This window comes from Oncorhynchus keta, chromosome 14 (genome assembly GCF_023373465.1).
Source record: "Oncorhynchus keta strain PuntledgeMale-10-30-2019 chromosome 14, Oket_V2, whole genome shotgun sequence".
NCBI lineage: Eukaryota > Metazoa > Chordata > Actinopteri > Salmoniformes > Salmonidae > Oncorhynchus > Oncorhynchus keta.
In genome coordinates, this window is record NC_068434.1 from 51,713,406 (window position 1) to 51,731,594 (window position 18,189).

General features: G+C 41.6%; 1 protein-coding gene across 1 annotated transcript in view; it reads left to right on the plus strand.

Moving 5' to 3' along the window:
• The window catches only part of si:dkey-220o5.5 (actin filament-associated protein 1-like 2), a 123,270-nt gene that overhangs the window by 80,354 nt on the left and 24,727 nt on the right, over window positions 1-18,189 (plus strand). Inside the window, exons 5-9 of the mRNA XM_035786407.2 lie at window positions 8,385-8,481; window positions 8,948-9,159; window positions 10,281-10,457; window positions 11,025-11,111; window positions 11,251-11,341. Coding sequence (XP_035642300.1) covers window positions 8,385-8,481; window positions 8,948-9,159; window positions 10,281-10,457; window positions 11,025-11,111; window positions 11,251-11,341 — 664 coding nt within the window. The remainder of the gene's footprint in view (window positions 1-8,384; window positions 8,482-8,947; window positions 9,160-10,280; window positions 10,458-11,024; window positions 11,112-11,250; window positions 11,342-18,189) is intronic.

Genomic DNA, 18,189 nt, shown 5'->3' on the forward strand with positions numbered 1-18,189 from the left:
TTTACTTCCAAGAGGAGGTTTAGAGCTCAGCTGAATGAAGTGGAAACACTTTGTGCTACAGCACAATCATTTAAAGGCAAAATATCCTATATCTATAGACTCCTTCCTGTACATGTAGGTCGAGTTAAAGTGACTATGCATAGATAATAAACAGAGAATAGCAGCAGTGTAAAAGAGGGGGGGGGGGCAATGCAAATAGTCTGGGTAGCCATTTGATTAGATGTTCAGGTGTTCATGAGTCGTATGGCTTGAGAGTAGCACCTGTTGAGAAGCCTTTTGGACCTAGACTTGGCGCTCCGGTATTGCATGCCGTGTGGTAGGAGATAGAACAGTCTATGACTAGGGTGGCTGGAGTCTTTGACAATTTTTAGGGCCTTCCTCTGACACCGCATGGTATAGAGATCCTGGATGTCAAGAAGCTTGGCCCCAGTGATGTACTGGCCCCTACGCACTGTCCTCTGTAGTGCCTTGCGGTCAGAGGCCAAGCAATTGCCATAACAAGCAGTAATGCAACCAGTCAGGATGCTCTAGATGGTGCCGCTGTAGAACTTTTTGAGAATCTGAGGACCCATGCCAAATCTTTTCAGTCTCCTGAGGGGGAATAGGTTTTGTAGTGGCCCCTTCGCAACTGTCTTAGTGTGCTTGGAGCATGACAGTTTGTTGGTGATGTGGACACCAAGGAACTTGAAGCTCTCAGCCTGCTCCACTACAGCCCCATAGATGAAAATGGGGCCTTGCTCAGTCCTCCTTTTTCAGTAGTCCACAAACATCTCCTTTGTCTTGATCACGTTGAGGGAGAGGTTGTTGTCCTGGCACCACACGGCCAGGTGTCTGACCTCCTCCAAGGCTGTCTCAAGGTTGTCGGTGATCACAGGCCTACCACTGTTGTGTCATCAGCAAACTTAACTTGTTATGGCTGCAATCCCGTTAACGGGATAATTGTCATCAACAACCGCTGAATTGCAGAGCGCCACATTCAAACAATATTACTAAAAATATTTATATTCATGAAATCACAAGTGCAATATAGGAAAACACAGCGTAGCCTTTTGTTAATCCACCTGTCGTGTCAGATTTAGACAATATGCTTTACAGCGAAAGCAATCCAAGCGTTTGCGTAAGTTTACGAATCACCCGACAAAACATTATGTACACTTAGCATGAAGTAGCATGGCCACGAAAATCAGAAAAGCAATCAAATTAATCGTTTTCCCTCACGAGACTCCCAGTTACACAATAAATGTTCTTTTTGTTCCATAAAGATGATTTTTATATCCAAAATACCTCCGTTTGTTTGCCGCGTTATGTTCAGAAATCCACAGGAAAGAGCGGTCACGACAACGCAGACAAATTCCAAATAGTTTCCGTAATGTCCACAGAAACCTGTCAAATGTTTTTTATAATCAATCCTCAGGTTGTTTTTAAAATATGTAATCGATTAAATATCAACCGCAACTGTCTTTATCAGTAGGAGAGGGAAAGGCAATGGCAGCCAAAACTCTGTTATGCATACAAAACGCTGCTGGCACCCGGCCATACAATGACGCGATGTTATCGTTCTCGCTCATTTTATCAAAATGAAAGCGTGAAACTATGTCTGAAGACTGTTGACACCTTGAGGAAGCGATAGGAAATGGAGCAAAGGCAGGCTATGGAACATGGAGTTTTCAAAATACAAGCCACTTCCTGGTTTGATTTTACTCAGGGTTTCGCCTGCAATATTAGTTCTGTTATACTCACAGACAATATTTTGACAGTTTTGGAAACTTTAGAGTGTTTTCTATCCAATACTAATAATAATATGCATATATTAGCAACTGAGACTGAGGAGCTGGCCGTTTACTCTGGGCACCTTTTCATCCAAGCTACCCTTGCCAAGGCTTTCGACTCGGTCAATCCCCATATTCTTATCGGCAGACTCAGTCGCCTCGGTTTTTCGGATGACTGCCTTGCCTGGTTCACCAATTACTTTGCAGACAGAGTTCAGTGTGTCAAATCAGAGGGCATGCTGTCCGGTCCTCTGGCAGTCTCTATGGGGGTGCCACACGGTTCAATTCTCGGGCCGACTCTTTTCTCTGTATATATCAATGATGTTGCTCTTGCTGCGGGCGATTCCCTGATCCACCTCTACGCAGACGACACCATTCTATATACTTCCGGCCCGTCCTTGGACACTGTGCTATCTAACCTCCAAACGAGCTTCAATGCCATACAACACTCCTCTTCCATGGCCTCCAACTGCTCTTAAACGCTAGTAAAACCAAATGCATGCTTTTCAACCGTTCGCTGCCTGCACCCGCACGCCTGACCAGCATCACCACCCTGGATGGTTCCAACCTTGAATATGTGGACATCTATAAGTACCTAGGTGTCTGGCTAGACTAAACTCTCCTTCCAGACTCATATCAAACATCTCCAATCGAAAATCAAATCAAGAGTCGGCTTTCTATTCCGCAACAAAGCCTCCTTCACTCACGCCGCCAAACTTACCCTAGTAAAACTGACTATCCTACCGATCCTCGACTTCGGCGATGTCATCTACAAAATTGCTTCCAACACTCTACTCAGCAAACTGGATGCAGTTTATCACAGTGCCATCCGTTTTGTCACTAAAGCACCTTATACCACCCACCACTGCGACTTGTATGCTCTAGTCGGCTGGCCCTCGCTACATATTCGTCGCCAGACCCACTGGCTCCAGGTCATCTACAAGTCCATGCTAGGTAAAGCTCCGCCTTATCTCAGTTCACTGGTCACGATGGCAACACCCATCCGTAGCACGCACTCCAGCAGGTGTATCTCACTGATCATCCCTAACGCCAACACCTCATTTGGCCGCCTTTCGTTCCAGTTCTCTGCTGCCTGTGACTGGAACGAATTGCAAAAATCGCTGAAGTTGGAGACTTTTAACTCCCTCACCAACTTCAAACATCTGCTATCTGAGCAGCTAACCGATCGCTGCAGCTGTACATAGTCTATCGGCAAATAGCCCACCCATTTTTACCTACCTCATCCCCATACTGTTTTTATTTATTTACTTTTCTGCTCTTTTGCACACCAATATCTCTACCTGTACATGACCATCTGATCATTTATCACTCCAGTGTTAATCTGCAAAATTGTAATTATTCGCCTACCTCATGCCTTTTGCACACAATGTATATAGACTCCCCCTTTTTTTCTACTGTGTTATTGACTTGTTAATTGTTTACTCCATGTTTAACTCTGTGTTGTCTGTTCACACTGCTATGCTTTATCTTGGCCAGGTCGCAGTTGCAAATGAGAACTTGTTCTCAACTAGCCTACCTGGTTAAATAAAGGTGAAATAAAAAAATATAAAATACTGCCCCTGCAGCCATAAGAATTTAATGATGGTGTTGGAGTTGTGCCTGGCAGTCCAGTCATGAGTGAACAGGGAGTATAGGAGGGGACTGAGCACGCACCCCTGACGGGCCCCCGTTTTGAGAATCTGCATGGCGGATGTGATGTTACCTACCCTTACCACCTGGGGGCGGCCCGTCAGGAAGTCCAGGATCCAGTTGCAGAGGGAGGTGTTTAGTCACAGGGTCCTTAGCTTAGTGATGAGCTTTGAGGGTACTATGATGTTGAACACTGAGCTGTAGTCAATGAATAGCATTCTCTCATAGGTGTTCCTTTTGTCCAGGTGTGAAAGGGAAGTGTGGAGAGCAAAAGAGATTGCTTCATCTGTGGATCTGTTGGGGCGGTATCCAAATTGGAGTGGGTCTAGGGTTTCTGGGATAATGGTGTTGATGTGGGCCGTGACCAGCCTTTCAAAGTACTTCATGGCTACAGATGTGAGTACTACAGGTTGGTAGTTATTTAGGCAGGTTACCTTCGTGTTCTTGGGCAAATGGACTATGGTGGTCTGCTTGAAACATGTTGGTATTACAGACTCAGACAGGGAGAGGTTGAAAATGTCAGTGAAGACACTTGCCAGTTGGTTAGCGCATGCTTGGAGTACAAGTCCTGGTAATCTGTCTGGCTCTTCGGCCTTGTGAATGTTGACCTGTTTAAAGGTCTTACTGAAATTGGCTATGGAGAGCGGGATCACACAGTCATCCAAAACAGCTGATGCTGTCATGCATGTTTCAGCGTTACTTGCCTCGGAACGAGCATAGAAGTAATTTAGCTTGTCTGATAGGCTTGTGTCACTGGGCAGCTCGCGGCTGTGCATCCCTTTGTAGTCTGTAATGGTTTGCAAGCCCTGCCACATCCGACGAGCATCTGAGCCGGTGTAGTACGATTCAATCTTGGTCCTGTATTGACGCTTTACCTGTTTGATGGTTTGTTGGAGGGCATAGCGGGGTTTCTTATAAACTTCTGGGTTAAAGTCCCGCTCCTTGAAAGCGGTAGCTCTACCCTTTAGCTCAGTGCGGATGTTCGTTGAAGCACCTTTGGCAGCGATTACAGCCTTGAGTCTTCTTGGGTATGACGCTACAGGCTTGGCACACCTGTATTTGGGGAGTTTCTCCCATTCTTCTCTGGAGGTCTTCTCAAGCTCTGTCAGGTTGGATGGGAAACGTCGCTGCACAGCTATTTTCAGGTCTCTCCAGCAATGTTAGATCGGGTTCAAGTCTGGGCTCTGGCTGGGACACTCAAGGACATTCAGAGACTTGTCCCAAAGCCACTCCTGCATTGTCTTGGCTGTGTGCTTAGGGTCGTTGCCCTGTTGGAAGGTGAAACTTTGCTCCAGTCTGAGGTCCTGAGCACTCAAGGGGAGCAGGTTTTCATCAAGGATCTCTGTACTTTGCTCCGTTTATCTTTACCCCAATCCTGAAGAGTCTTCCAGTCCCTGCCGCTGAAAAGTCTCATGGTAAAGGGTCTGAATAATTATGTAAATAAGGTATTTCTGTTTCTCATTTTCAATACATTTTCAAAAAAATCTTAAAACCTGTTTTCGCTTTGTGTAAATTAATGAGGACTTGTTTTTATTTAAATCTATTTTAGAACAAGGATGTGACATAACAAATTGTGGAAAAAGTCAAGGGGTCTGAATAGTTTCCGAATGCACTGTAATTCCCATAAAGAATGTGTTCAAAGTAGGCTATGAAACATAGCATTACAATGCTTTTTGTTGTTGTTCTGATCTATTCATAGAGGGTATTGTCTCACTCATTATATATTTATCAATTGATAATAACTTGTCAGGATTCTAGAATTGACTGACAATATTTACCTCAGACAAATGGCGAGATGTTCAGCTCACCATTGTCGTGTCTGCTCTTGCAAATTTTGTGTCTGTGCTTGCATTACGAGGTCCCATCCTGGATAGCAGGTCATCAAACTGGGCTTTATCAAGCCTGAAATAGCCCTGGAACAACACATCGTCAAACCGCAGCTCCTGGACCAGATGATGGTATTCTCCATACCGGCTACGGGATATCAGGATGGGATGAACCCACATGGAGCGCCGTCGTTGTAGGTTCCACAATTGATAGATTGCCGCAATAGCCAGGAGTTTCCTCAGTTTCCGATTCATGGTGGAAATGGAGATATGTGAATGAAATCAATATTTATAGGCAAATATTTTCCCTCCAAAAATATAAATATTAGCAGGAACATTTCAGTGTCAAGGTGTCAATAATGTTGTATTTTAAAAATGTGGCTATCATATGCAAATCAAAAATGAAATACATTTTCTGATTTTAAACTTGAATTATATTAATAATTTTAGAAAGCTTCAATTAGCATTTACCTGTGAATACATGTATGAAATGCAGATGGATTCAACTATACTGAACAAAAATATAAATGCAACATGCAACCATTTCAAATATTTTTCTGAGTTACAGTTAAAATACAGAAATCAGTCAAGCCTCTCTATGGCCAGGGCGTGACAACGTGTTTCCTTTATTTTGGAAATTACTTGTATGTATTCTATTAGCGTGCGAAGTAAGGCTGACCCCATTTAGTCGACTGGTCGATTGTTTGGTTGATAGGTTGTTGGCCCACCAAGATTCTTAGTCAAGCAGTGGCAAATATATATATTTTTTAATATGGCACGAGACACCTGTCTGATTCACGCCTGTCTGAGTGGACTAATCCATTGCGGAGTCCGCGGGGATGGCATACCAGTATCGCTAGTAGTACATTTATCGATAATTACCATCATTTCTCATCTAAAATGTTTGTTTGGTTACGGTAATTTCTTCACGCATTTAATTTATTATTATTACAGTTGTCATGATTGTCCTGTGAGGATCAGAATGGGTCAGATCAGCTTGGCAATGGATGACAGTAACCAGACCTTCTCTCACCAACAGAAGAGGGGAGGAGGGAACTGGGCCGGGTTTGACAGCTCACAACCTGTCCTAAATTATAGCAGAGAAGATCCAGAGAGGTCTTCTAACATAAGAAAGTGGGGAATGGTCAGAGATGATCTATAGAAAACTAATGTCATATTGGTTTTTATTTTGTGATGTCATTAAAAAGGTTATAAAGGATATACTGTAACTTGAAAAGTATATGCCCTTTATCTGTCAAGTTTCCATCCTTAACGTTGTATATGAAATATAACAAGTTATGAAAGTATTTATGTTAATATAGGAATGTGATTTTAGGAGCCATAAGATAATTTGTCTTCTATAAACTGTGCACAGTAAGTTGCCACGCCTCGAGTGAGTTCAAAGAGCATGTCAGCCTGACAGAACCGCCCATTTCCAGAGAGTGCATAAAACAATTGGAAATTAACATTACACCAGAAAAGCGTAGAGTGGTCGCTACATGTTGGAAATGGTTGGAACTTGGAACCTCTACACGTTGTAAGTCGCTCTGGATAAGAGCGTCTGCTAAATGACTTAAATGTAATGTAATGTGAAGAAAATAAAATAAACTCCCAGACTAGACCAGAACATTGCCATGCTGCAGCTGCGAGTGTAAATTCATCAGACTAATGAAAGTAAAGTCACGACACAGTCTTACCATTGCCATTGTAGGATTGGACATGTCTGTAGAGCGCATAGCCTATGATACACTTGTGAGGGAAAAGTTTTGGTTTATTTCATTCCATTTACGAGTTGTCAATTTATCCATTGTCTTTTGTTTGGCTGTCAATCTTGAGTAAGGACATGCTCCTCATTACGCATAGAACTAGGTCTAGGCTACCTGGCCTGCACGCAAATGTAGGCTTATAAATGAGCCCATTTGGGGATCTGATACTATTTCTGATTGTCTTAACTTAGCTTCTCAAAGTAATGTAAGTAATCAACAACCGCTGAAGTAAGTAAACAGTCTGTTTTTAGATTCATTGAGAATTACATAGTTCCTCAACGTAGCCTATTTGAGAGAAAAAAATCCAGCTCTCTCACTTTCAATAACCACTCAGCATGAAAGGTGAAAAAATGTCATGCTCTGATCCATTGGTAATGTCATAAAAAAGGCCTACCTGATTTATTTTTTATCCTTGCATAAATAGCATACAGCTGTATCTGTCTGTCCGGAACTCACTGGCACAAGCACTAAAGGCCCAGAATAGTTTATACAATGTTGCTAGCAGGCCAGACCCAAGTTAATAGTTGAAACAATATTTCAAGTTCCTTGCAGACAGGCTATGCATAAGCCTATGTAATTTTATAAGATATTTATTTTTATCTGGATATTTTCTACCTGCTGGCTGCAATGTTTTTATTTTTTAGCTTTATGTAGGCTATTTTTACATATTGGCAATGGCAATAGAAGTTACTTTTAGATTTGTATCATTTTCATTTAGATATCATTTTTATTAAACCACATGATATTGGTTTTGAGATATGAAGACTTTATTATAAATTAAATTAAACTGTTCCACGAAAATGTGCATATGAAAATCATAACTGGCACGCAGATTAGTAGAAATGGTACCATAACTTGGCACTCCAAATGGAAAAGGTTGCCTACTGCTGGTGTAGCCTATTACCGGCAACTTCAGGAGGTTAATGGCAGAATCTGTGAAGGCTAGCAGCAGCAGGCAGCGGGAGGAGGGTCGGGAACAGATATTTTTCTTCTGGTTAAGATATATTAATCTCTGGCTCCCTGTTTATTTATTTGTGTGTCTTGATTTTTAAGTGCAGTGCTTAAAGCATCAGGCAAAGTAACCTCCATATAGTTGATTTTATTCAAACATATATGGAAAAATACACGTTTAAAAATGTAGGCCAATCAACAGCCCTATTGCGAAGGCATTGAAGCACAGATAGATCTCGTCTGTGTCTCAAATGGCACCCTTTTCCCCACCCATGGGCCCCGGTCCAAAGTAGTGCACTATATAGGGAATAGGGTGCCATTTGGGACGTAGCCATGGATCAGGTCATGTCTCACTGCCCTACTACAGTCCTGTGAGTCATGAAGGCTCCCTGTCATTACCACTAGTTGTGTTCCTAACTCAGAGCCAGGAGCCAGCGGTACCCCCCCAACCTCCAGAAGGTTTAGATGAGGACTGCTACGAGGAGGCTGAGCCTTTTGTTCCAGACAATCCCTCCACAGGTAGATACAGCAGTCTCTCTCTCTCTCTCTCTCTCTCTCTCTCTCTCTCTCTCTCTCTCTCCCTCTCCCTCTCCCTCTCTCTCTCTCTCTCTCTCTCTCTCTCTCTCTCTCTCTCTCTCTCTCTCTCTCTCTCTCTCTCTCTCTCTCTCTCTCTCTGTCAAGAGCCATTGCCAGCAACTTGGGTTACTTTCACAATGGGATAGATGTAACCTTGTGCCATTTCTACAGGCAAAGAATTACATCATAAAGTTCCATTCATGTGTTATACATGTATTTGTGCTATTTTTCATCCTCAAACCTTCAAACTTCCACAGTTGTGTACTGTGGATTTTAATCTACGTAAAAACCCAGAGTATGTCTTTTTACCACATTCTGAAAAGTGGTGTCAAACAGGTGTGTCAAAAAAATAAAAATGCATCATCTGTGTGTACATGTGTGCTCGCGTGAGTGTCTGTGTTTTCTCCAGACAAAGGTGACTCAGACAGCAGTCACTACGAGTCATACGGTGAGGAAGATGAGGAGTTTGTGAAGGACCGGGCCCACTACATCCAGTGGAGTGCCTCCCAGACCTGTCTGCGGCCTACTTCTGAGTCACGCATCTGTGGCTACCTGTGGAGGAAGAAATGGCTGGGCCAATGGACCAAACAACTCTTTCTCATCCGCAACAATCTGCTGTTGGTAAGCACATTCCTAAGGACAAAACACTGTACGATCATCTGCTCGGTGTCGACAAATGTGTTTTGAACATGTTTCATCCATGTAGCTTACTATAGCCATAAAAATGCATTAACCTTGAAATGTCTGGAAGGAAGGAAGGGTTTGTATGGCTCTGTTTTATGTAGTATTCACAGAATAAAAAAACATTGACCCCTAGTGTTCTGAATATTGACTGATCTCAGACCCTTCTTATGACCAATTATATTTTCTGTGAACAGGTCTTGTAAATTAATGTATTCTTTCTACAGCTTATGTTCCCCCTGTTCATGATGCTTATTATGCATTATGGTTGAACCAAAAGATTAACTGTTACACAAACATTAAATTAAATTGGAAATATTTAAATTTATAGGTGAAATTAAATGAAACGATGAATATTGATGCATGTTGATGCTGATGTTATGCTAATACTAATGATAACAATGGCATAAAATATTCAATGTGCTGTGGACTGTTGTCTTTTAACAGTTTCGCTAAAATTCATTCTGATCAACCTAGCAATTACGACACATCCCTCACTATTGTCATTGGTTGCACTAATTGCAACATAACATAACTTGGTTCAAGCATTCATGACATTACCCTGAAAAAGGCACATTGATGCTGTAACGTTGGTGTTTTTTACCCAATAATTTATGGCTTACAGTTTATTCACCATTAGTCAGCACCTCTACACTAAATCATTGTCTCTGGGTGTGCGCCAGCTCATGCTTTTTATTTACAGAATAACCCATAAATTGTTTGTCCTATTTGACTGTTTCAAGTTGCTTCTAGTGCTACAAATGGAGGGGCAGGTAGCCTAGTGCTTAAGGGTGTTGGGTCAGTAACCAAAATGTTGCTGGGGCGAATCCCAGAGCCGACTAGGTGAAAAACCTGCCGATGTTCCCTTGAGCAAGGCACTTAACCCTAATTGTGCCTGTAAGTCACTCTGGATAAGAGTGGCTGCTAAATTAGTCAAATGTTAGACAAAGTGTTACTGGCAAGAGCGTTGTGTGGGTTTTCCTTTTCTTTGAAGATATCATCAAATTACTCCCACACACCTGCAACAAGCTCAGGTATCCTTTTCCTATTTTGAATCACAGTGCTACAAATGTGCCAAGGACCTCTACCCGCTGCTGGAGCTCGACCTGCGGGGCTGCCAGGTGGTTTACAAGTCCAAGCACAACAAGAAGATGCAGCACGAGCTCAAAGTTGTGACTGGTTCCGACACAGTGGTGATGGGCTTCCAGAGCTGCCACCAGGCGGAGGAATGGAGGAAGGTTTGGAGGTGTTTGTCATTACAGCATAGTCCCACAGAGGACTGCGATAGACTAGCGTCCTGTCCAAGGGGTGTACATGTACATCAAACTGCCTCATACTATAGAAACAGGAGAGGGCTCCTGCCCTATGGGCCGTTCTGGCTCAGACATAGCGAATATAGTCCCACGGTTTGACACAGCAATTGACTGAAAGAGAGCAAAGGGAGGGGTAAGAGGAAATGCCTTTTTGGATGTGTAATACCCATGATTGTCCAAACAGGCATGCCTTAGCCTATCTGAGATAAATGGTGGTTGTTAACAGGTTATTTTCAGGATAGGAGAAATGGACAGTAGGATTGGGAGATATAGGGTATGTTTGTTATGGGGTATGGCTGTAGGTGTTATGGGGCAGTTTCCTGGACACAGATTAAGCATAGTCCTGTAAGAATAAGTCTAGTCCTGGGCTAAAAATATGAATCTTTCTTTTTAGCCCAGGACTAGACTTAATCTGTGTTTGGGAAACTGCACCAAAAAATGTTGTGTGTAATGTGTTTTCAATTCTTACTGGTTGTCCGGCTGGTCCCCTAGATCATTGAGGAGGTGAAGGGCTCCTCCTACTATGAGTCCCAAAGGTTCTCCTTGTTACTCAAATGTGACAGACTGGACTCTTGCAGGGTAAGTCTTCTGCCACTATAAGAATTAAAGCTACTCCTGCCCCTAGTTAACATTAACATTAAATTAACTCAATTTGACTGAATAAGGTGGCTCAGGTTTTCTTTCAATGCTGCTCTTTCATGTGTTGTTTCCCTCGCAGTCAAGCACAGTCATTCAGACTTCAGACTCGGATGAAGAGAAAATGTTGGCGCTGCCCTCTGCTCCCAGCAGTGTGGAAATAAAGGATAAAGGTAAGCCAATTCCCCCATTTGTCAACATTAACAAATGCTGCTCTGTTTCAAAGACTATCAATAGCTCCATCTTAAGTTGCTTTGTAGGGACTGAATGAGTCACTGAGGACTCTGTGAAGCAGTGAAGTGCGGTCAGTATTAAATGTGAAAATGAATGAAAAAATAACTGTAATGAAAAGTAAGTAAATATACATTTTATCAATAATCATTGTATGTTTTTTCTGCATGATAATATCGATTTTTGAACTATACTGAACACAATTATAAGCGCATCATGTAAAGTGTTAGTCCCATGTTTCATGAACTGAAATAAAAGATCACAGAAATGTTCCATATGCACAAAAAGCTTTATTTCTCTCAAATTTTGTGCACAAATATTTCTCCTTTGCCAAGATAATACATCCACCTGACATGTGTAGCATATCAAGAAGATTATTAAACAGCACGATCATTACACAGTTGTACCTTGTGTTGGGGACAATAAAATGCCACTCTAAAATGTGCAGTTTATCACACAACACAATGCCACAGATGTCTCAAGTTTTGAGGGAGCATGCAGTTGCTGACTGCAGGAATGTCCGCCAGAACTGTTGCCAGAGAATTTGATGTTAACTTCTCCACCATAAGCCGCCTCCAACGTTGTTTTAGAGAATTTTGTAGTACGTCCAACCGGCCTCACAACCGCGGACCATGTGTAAGCACGCCAGCCCAGGACCTCCACATCCGGCTTCTTTACCTGCGGGATCGTCTGAGATCAGCCACCCGGACGGCTGATGAAACTGAGGAGTATTTCTGTCTGTAATAAAGCCCTTTTTATGGGGGAAAACTCATTCTGATTGGCTGGGCCTGGCTCCCCAGTGGGTGTGCCTGGCTCCCAAATGAGTGGGCATATGCCCTCCCAAGCCAACCCATGGCTATGCCCCTGCTCAGTCATGTGAAATCCATAGATTAGGACCTAATTTATTTCAATTGACTGTAACTCATTCAAATTGTTGAAATCGTTGCATGTTGTGTACAGTACATCCCAAATTTGCCGTGCTTCGCCATGTGACTTTCTCCAGCCCTTCAAACTCAATTCAAGGCATTGACATGACTTGCGCATGTGTGTCTACTTTATACTGACAACCAACGGATGCTTAAAGGCGGGCAGATAGCTTCGCTGCCTTCTCATGTGTCAATATGTCTCATTAATTTTCATTGCACTCAAATAATACACGCATATTGCATGCATGCGTATTGGTGTGAACAAAGTAATGGGATAGGCAGGAGGATAGGCAGAGCTCGCTCCTGCCTACGGACATCACAAGTCATCTGTTGCCTTTTGACGGTTACGTTAGTTTTGCTGATAGCTATGGTACTGTAAGCTGATCAGGATGGATAACATATTGCATCTGAAACCGTTTTCAAAGTTGTATTTTCTAGTGAAACAGGGTGTGATAAGAGATGGAAGTTCAACACCTGACCTACATCAAAGAAAGGGACAGAAGATACACGATCATTTCAATCTGAGTGGTATCAACGGATAAGCTGGCTCTGTGGCTTCGCTGCTAGCAGCCGACTCTACAGCTTCCCCTGCCTGCTGTTCTCCACCAGTAAAAGCGGTGGACAAAAGCCGGTTACTGCAACTTGAACAACTTACCAATAGCATTCAACAATACATTTACCAGATTTCTGGAATTAAAAACCGGGGACATTTCCAGTTCGGCGGTCAATATATCATTCAAATATCTAATGTTAATAACTATGAAATAAAAAGGGGGACAATTCCAGTTGCAAGTATTTAGTCTAACAGGCACACTGTGATAGACAGAGAAAACAACTATATTACAGAAACACTACAGACAAGACAGAACTGTCCAATCTGAACAGCCATTCAGTGGTCCTGTAGTCTGGGTAGAATAAGAGCAGAAGAGAGCATGAGCAAAATTGGAAAAACAGAAACAATAGTATCTGTGAAATAATTTACAAAATAATAAAGAAATAAGATGATGATGAGATTGGTAACTATATAATACATTTATACCAACCTAATCTGTATATTTCTCAGAAGAATGTATTTTCTTCAGGATTGCTCTGTTTTTGGCCAGCTTCTCCATAAACTCCTGGCAGGGGAGATTGGAGTTTGTCTTCACAATAAGCATGGCCTTGATGGTAGGAACAGTGAACCTATTTCTTGCTGCTGTCCATATATCATTCATTTGGGAGAACACTCTCTGGACTGGTGCATTACTTCCAGGTAAGCACATGACAACAGACGCTAATCTAGCCAGGTTAGTGTGTGGGATGTCATTCTCTTTGAAGTGGGTAACCACCCTGCCCCATCTTTGACTAAGCGGTGTCTCAGATGTTTTCCATTCTTCAAGCGATCCCCCCTTTAAGAACTCTTGCAGGCCAGTAACCTCATCAAACAATGCATCCTCATTGATGGTCACATTGGAGCATTTTTTCTGCAGTGTGGCTGCTGCCTTCTGGATCTCTTCACACTGAGGTTTCCTTTTTAAAGGAGACAATGTAAATCTCATAGATTATCTGTGTGCTTTCCCCATTCTTGCAAGTAATTTCACAGCCGTAGTGAAGAATGATTGGGATGTTTTCAGAAAGCTCTCTTTCCATTTTCCTCTAGCTCTTTGAGAAGTCCTCTGACCAACACTGGAATGAAGTTGTCATCATGTCTTGCAGTAAATTTTGCCTCAACGTTTCCCAGAATTGCAGCTGACTCCACCGCACAGCGGTCCTGGCCTTCAAGCATCTTGATCGTGTCACTGAATACGGTCAGGTTTTCATGGACAAAGGCCAGCCAAAGTTCAGTCAGTGGATCTTCGAACATTGTTCGCTGGACAACAGGGCTTTTGTCTTCAGAAAGAAAATAGTATTTCAATGGCACGTACATTTTCAGTACTCTTTCTAGAGCAGGGCTCATGGACAGCCAGTGAACATTGCGGTGTCCTAAAATGTTATGGGACTCCTGGCCAACAAACTCACAAAAGCTCTTCAGTCTTTCTACTCTGACGGTAAAAATATGAAAATCTGAAAATATCTTTGCGAGCAGGTACTCAACATCAAGGGGAATCATATCCAAAGCTGTTCTGGCCGTGTTATGAATGCTGTGGGCAGGACTACCTAAGCCAATCACCTCCCGCTGCAGAGCATTTTTAACTTTGGTATGGACATTGACCCTCCCCAGCCTATTCAGTCCTCCAAAGTTGGTATTTGTGTTATCGGCAGAGAATGCCACGACTTTGTTTTCCAGGTAAAAATGTTGGATGACCACCAGGACCTCAGCTGCAATTTCCTCTGCTGTTTCTCCTTTCAATTCAACAAAATCAATCAGTTTTGTTTCACATTTTGTCCTAGCACATGTAGACTTTGGCTCATAAAGCTTCCGTGTGAGTTGTGCTCTGCTGTCCATAGATCTGTAACTATGATTGTGTCGCATAGTGTGGAATGCAAAGACACCCTCCTGCACAGCTAAATCATATTCTTCTTGGAAAGGCTCTACCTTGAAGATTGTGGTGACAGAGGGCATACTAACACGGGCAATCAGAGAGGCTTTATACTTTTTCGTCTGTTGATGTTCTACCACTGTCGTTCCTCCCCCGCTGCCAATTGAAAAATGGAATTACAAAGGGTGCAGTGAACCATTCTATTGTCTTGACCTGAGTGTATAAATGGAAATTCTCTCATCATGTTGCCTTTAAAATGTCATCTCCGTTTCTTGGAAAGAGCCATTGTACCTCCTCCATCTGCTCTTCTTCACTCTCCTTGAGTCACTCTCCATACACTCTTACCTTTTTCTTCTCCTCAAATCTTTCTCCTCTTTTCTTCACTCGTCTTCCTTCTCTTTCTTCACTCGTCTTCCTTCTCTCTCTTTACCTTTCCACCTCACTCTTCAACACTCTAATCGCTTCACTCTTTTTACTCCCTTAATTTTTCCTTTCCACTATCTTCTCCTTCCTCTCCAATCTTTAATAATAAATAGTACACTATTAGATAAAATACTTTGGTTAACAGATTCCCATTGGTTGCCTCATTTTTGTATTTTCTCTCAAAAACATTGTTTGGAATAATAAATTGGCAGGCTCTGTAATCATATCTTTACATTTCCTCCTCTATCTGACTTGCCTTGTTAAATACAGTTTCAATTAAAATTAATATGAATAAAATGAAAATATCTCCTTCACAGTTCTTCCTATCCAGTCTTCATCCTCTCCTTCCTTTCCACTCTCTAACAGAAAACATTATGCCGATGTAATCCATAAAAATTTCAAAATACATTTTCACACTATTAAAATTGTAATCTACAAATAAATATTCTCATATATCGCATTAGTTTAATATAATCATATTTTCAAAATAGCCCGTCTGCTGAATGTTTACATGTGAATGTTTTATAACCTAGCTACCATCACAGTAGCTAGCTAACCTAGTCTACATGGCTAGGTTATCTATAATAGCCTATTTAAAACCTTATAGTGCAGATCATCTATCTATATAATACATTGTGACATTATATACATCACTACTGTAGCTAGTGTCTCAAACGATTGTAACTTACCTGGCAAGAAAAGACATTTGTGGTGATGTTGTGGTTTCACTTGACACTTGCTAGCTTCTGGATGCGTTTTCCACAGCAGCTTTCTCTAAAACTAGCGCAAGCAAGTAGTTAGTAGAAAAAGAAGAGTGTGAATGAAGCTGATATAGCGAGCAACACAAGCACAACGTGATTGAGACGTCAACCGGTAGGCTCTGCTGCACGGTCTTTCTTGCCACGTAAAATATTATTTCACTTTGCGGTCTGTTTTTAACCTCTCTGAACCACCAATCCCGGATCCGGTATAATTGTCATCAGCAACGCTGAATAGCATAGCGCCACAGTCAAATAATATAGGTGGAAAATATTAATATTCATGAAATCACAAGTGCAATATTGCAAAACACAGCTTAGCCTTTTGTTAATCCACCTGTCATCTCAGATTTTGAAATTATGCTTTACAGCAAAAGCGATACAAGTGTTTGTGTAAGTTTATCGATCGCTCAACAAAACAATAAGTACACTTAGCATCAGGTAACTTGGTCCCGAAAATCAGAAAAGCAATCAAATGAATAGTTTACCTTTGATGATCTTCGGATGTTTTCACTCACGAGACTCCCAGTTAGACAACAAATGTTCCTTTTGTTCCATAAAGATATTTTTTATATCCAAATACCTCTCTTAGTTTGGTGCGTTATGCCCAGGAATCCACCGGAAAGAGCGGTCACTATAACCCAGACAAAAATTCCAAATTATATCCATAATGTCCACAGAAAAATGTCAAACGTTTTTTATAATCAATCCTCAGGGTGTTTTTCAAATATCTATTCGATAATATATCAACCGGGACAGTTGGCTTTTCACTTTCTCTTTTGCGCACAACTCACTCTGAGAGCCCCCACCTATCCACTTACGCAATGTGGTCGTTCACGCTCATTCTTCAAAATAAAAGCCTGAAACTATGTCTAAAGGCTGTTGACACCTTAGGGAAGTCATAGAAAAAGGAATCTGGTTGATATCCCTTTAAATGGGCAATAGGGATGCTTAAGAACAGAGATGTTTCAAAAACAGGGGCACTTCCTGATTGGATTTCCCTCAGGTTTTAGCCTGCAAAATCAGTTCTGTTTAACTCACAGACCAAATTTTGACAGTTTTGGAAACTTTAGAGTGTTTTCTATCCTAATATGTCAATTACAGTGGGGAAAAACAGTTTGTCAGCCACCAATTGTGCAAGTTCTCCCACTTAAAAAGATGAGAGGGGCCTGTAGTTTTCATCATTGGTACACTTCAACTATGACTATGAAGAAAATCCAGAAAATCACATTGTAGGATTTTTAATGAATTTATTTGCAAATTATGGTGGAAAATAAGTATTTGGTCACCTACAAACAAACAAGATTTCTGGCTCTCACAGACCTGTAACTTCTTCTTTAACAACACTGTCATCTCAGATTTTCAAAAAATGCTTTTCAACCATTTTCACAAGCATTTGTGTAAGAGTATTGATAGCTAGCATTGCATTAAGCCTAGCATTCAGCAGGCAACATTTTCACAAAAACAAGAAAAGCATTCAAATAAAATCATTTACCTTTGAAGAACTCCGGATGTTTTCAATGAGGAGACTCTCAGTTAGATAGCAAATGTTCAGTTTTTCCAAAAAGATTATTTGTGTAGGAGAAATCGCTCCGTTTTGTTCATCACGTTTGGCTAAGAAAAAAAACAGAAAATTCAGTCATTACAATGCCGAACTTTTTTCCAGATTAACTCCATAATATCGACAGAAACATGGCAAACGTTTAGAATCAATCCTCAAGGTGTTTTTCACATATCTATTCGATGATAAGTCATTCGTGGCAGTTTGGTTTCTCCTCTGAAGCAAATGGTAAAATTCACGCAGCTGGAGATTACGCAATAATTGCAACGGAGGACACCAACCGGAGCATCTGGTAAATGTAGTCTCTTATGGTCAATCTTCCAATGATATGCCTACAAATACGTCACAATGCTGCAGACACCTTGGGGAAACGACAGAAAGTGTAGGCTCATTCCTTGCGCATTCAAAATCTGGGGCATTTCCTGTTTGAAATTTCATCTTGGTTTCGCCTGTAGCATCAGTTCTGTGGCACTCACAGATAATATCTTTGCAGATTTGGAAACGTCAGAGTGTTTTCTTTCCAAAGCTGTCAATTATATGCATAGTCGAGCATCTTTTCGTGACAAAATATCTCCCTATATCCAAGAAGTTAAGAGGCTCCTCTGTCCTCCACTCTTACCTGTTTTAATGGCACCTGTTTGAACTTGTTATCAGTATAAAAGA